This window comes from Panthera leo, chromosome C1 (genome assembly GCF_018350215.1).
Source record: "Panthera leo isolate Ple1 chromosome C1, P.leo_Ple1_pat1.1, whole genome shotgun sequence".
NCBI classification, from domain to species: domain Eukaryota; kingdom Metazoa; phylum Chordata; class Mammalia; order Carnivora; family Felidae; genus Panthera; species Panthera leo.
This window is the reverse complement of record NC_056686.1, coordinates 209,343,346-209,345,334: the sequence shown is the minus strand read 5'-3', so window position 1 is coordinate 209,345,334 and position 1,989 is coordinate 209,343,346. Positions and strand designations below refer to the sequence as shown.

The following is a 1,989-nucleotide window of genomic DNA, read 5'->3' as shown; positions in this document are numbered from 1 at the left end:
CACTTTTGATGGACTTCTAGTTTTTATTTTATTAGGAAATTTAGACAGGATTATGCAGTGACTAAGAACACAGAAGAAAAAAGGGGAAAAAACTATGCAAGAAGACGAGAAAAAGTGGGCAAAGACAGAACTGAAAGCCAGTGGATAGTCCCAGCCAACCAGGTATTCGGAATCATGACTTCATTAGTAATTTGCACAATTGCTCTGGTGCTGGGCTGCATACGGATTTCTTCCATTAGGTAATTTCTCTTGGTTCGGGGACTTCTGATCGAAGGACTTAAGGCACCGAAGAGAGACAGGAAGGGAGTATTTTCAAGGCGGGGGAAGTGGAAGTCTTACCAGCTCTGCACACCGCAGCCTTAGCTGCAGCACTGCTTCTTGCAACAGCACGTCTGCTGACAACAGCACTTCTGCTGGCAGCAGCCCTTCCCGCAGCCACACGAGCCGCAGCCACACGAGCGGCGGCAGCAGCAGACCACGGGGACGCTGCAGCAGCCCCCGCAGCAGCCGCAGCAGCAGGGACAGCAGCTGGAGCAGCAGCCCACCCGGTAGCACCGGCAGGTGGTGCAGCTGCCGCAGCCGCCGCCGCAGCCGCCGCAGCCGCCGCCGCAGCCACCGCAGCCACTACCGCAGCCACCGCAGCCACCGCCGCAGCCGCCGCAGCCACCGCAACTTCCGCAGCCACAGCACCCCATGGTGTCGGCAGAGAGGACTCAGGAGAGGGGAGGAGGGAGACTCAGGAGGTGAGGGAGGTCTGGTGCTGCCTCCTGCTGGGGGAGGGGCTTATATACCAACCCGGGAGCAGGAGCAGGAAGACACGTGACCACTTCCTTGTTGCTATTTGGCTCTATTTACAGGGAAGAATCGCATCATCTCTTATGTGCTTCCCTTTTAGATATCTTTGGCTTCATCACCTGTGTAGTTTACTGTTTAAATAAACCTATATTCCAGTTTAAGTTTAAAACACTTACAAAATCTAGGGAATCCTCCTGGGAACCAGGAGCGTGGTGAGGCTACCAACGGGGCCAGGCAACATCTCCGTCTTCCCAAGCCGCCTGTGCCCGCGGGGCGTGCGGACCACACCCGTCATCAGGCAGCCCCTGGGTCAGGTGATCTGTGAGCTCTGAGGGAGCTGCTACAGTGAAGGTCAAGGTGTCGTCCCTGACCTCAAAGAGCTTGGGATAGAAATGACCCTGGGAGCTGGGGATGTGAATTGGCAACAGATTCAAAGGTCACTGCCAAGGCCAGATGCCATCATTGCATTTGTTGGCCAGGGGAAACTAAAGATACCATTGTGATTTTTTTTTTTTTTTTTTTTTTTTTTTTAATTAGGCTCAGGGCCAGAACTTACAACCCTGAGATCAAGACCCGATCTGAGATCAAGAGTTGGATGCTCAACCAACGGAGCCCCCCGGGCGTTCCAATAACAGTATTTCTATCCTTTTTTTTTTTTTTTAAACAGGCTCCATACCCAATGGGGGGCTTGAACTCATGATTCGGAGATCAAGAATCAGATTTTCTACCGCCTATGCCAGCCAGGCACCTTGTCATGGTGATTTCTTATACCCAGGTCATACTGATTTATTTTATTTTATTTTATTTTATTTTATTTTATTTTATTATTTATTTACTTTTGAAACAGAGAGGTGGAGTGCAAGTGGGGGAGGGGCAGCGAAAGAGAGGGAGACACAGAATCCAAAGCAGGCTCCAGGCTCTGAGCTGTCAGCACAGAGCCTGACGCGGGGCTCGAACCCAGGAATTGGGAGATCATGACCTGAGCCGAAGTCGGATGCCTAACGGACTGAGTCACCCAAGCAACCCCTGATTATTTTAAAAATGGAAATAAATCCTCTTAAGAGTCTGCATTTTAATGGTGTAATCCTCAGTGTATTTTGCTCTGGATGAGGAATTAGTTTTTGGCTTTGACATCAGTTGATGTCTGCTAAGGAGGCTGACCTAGGCAATTTTGAGAGCAGGGTGGTACCTTGG

The 1,989-nt window shown here is 50.7% G+C and overlaps 1 protein-coding gene across 1 annotated transcript; it reads right to left on the bottom strand.

The window, feature by feature from the left end:
• Window positions 1-359: 359 nt before the first annotated feature.
• LOC122226086 (small cysteine and glycine repeat-containing protein 7-like) lies at window positions 360-695 on the bottom strand. The gene has a single exon (XM_042948711.1). The coding sequence runs from the start codon at window positions 693-695 to the stop codon at window positions 360-362; it is 336 nt and encodes a 111-aa protein (XP_042804645.1).
• Window positions 696-1,989: the final 1,294 nt, after the last annotated feature.

Excerpts from the sequence above, each read along its gene's own strand:
- LOC122226086 (XM_042948711.1), bottom strand. The coding sequence starts at position 695 with ATGGGGTGCTGTGGCTGCGGAAGTTGCGGTGGCTGCGGCGGCTGCGGC.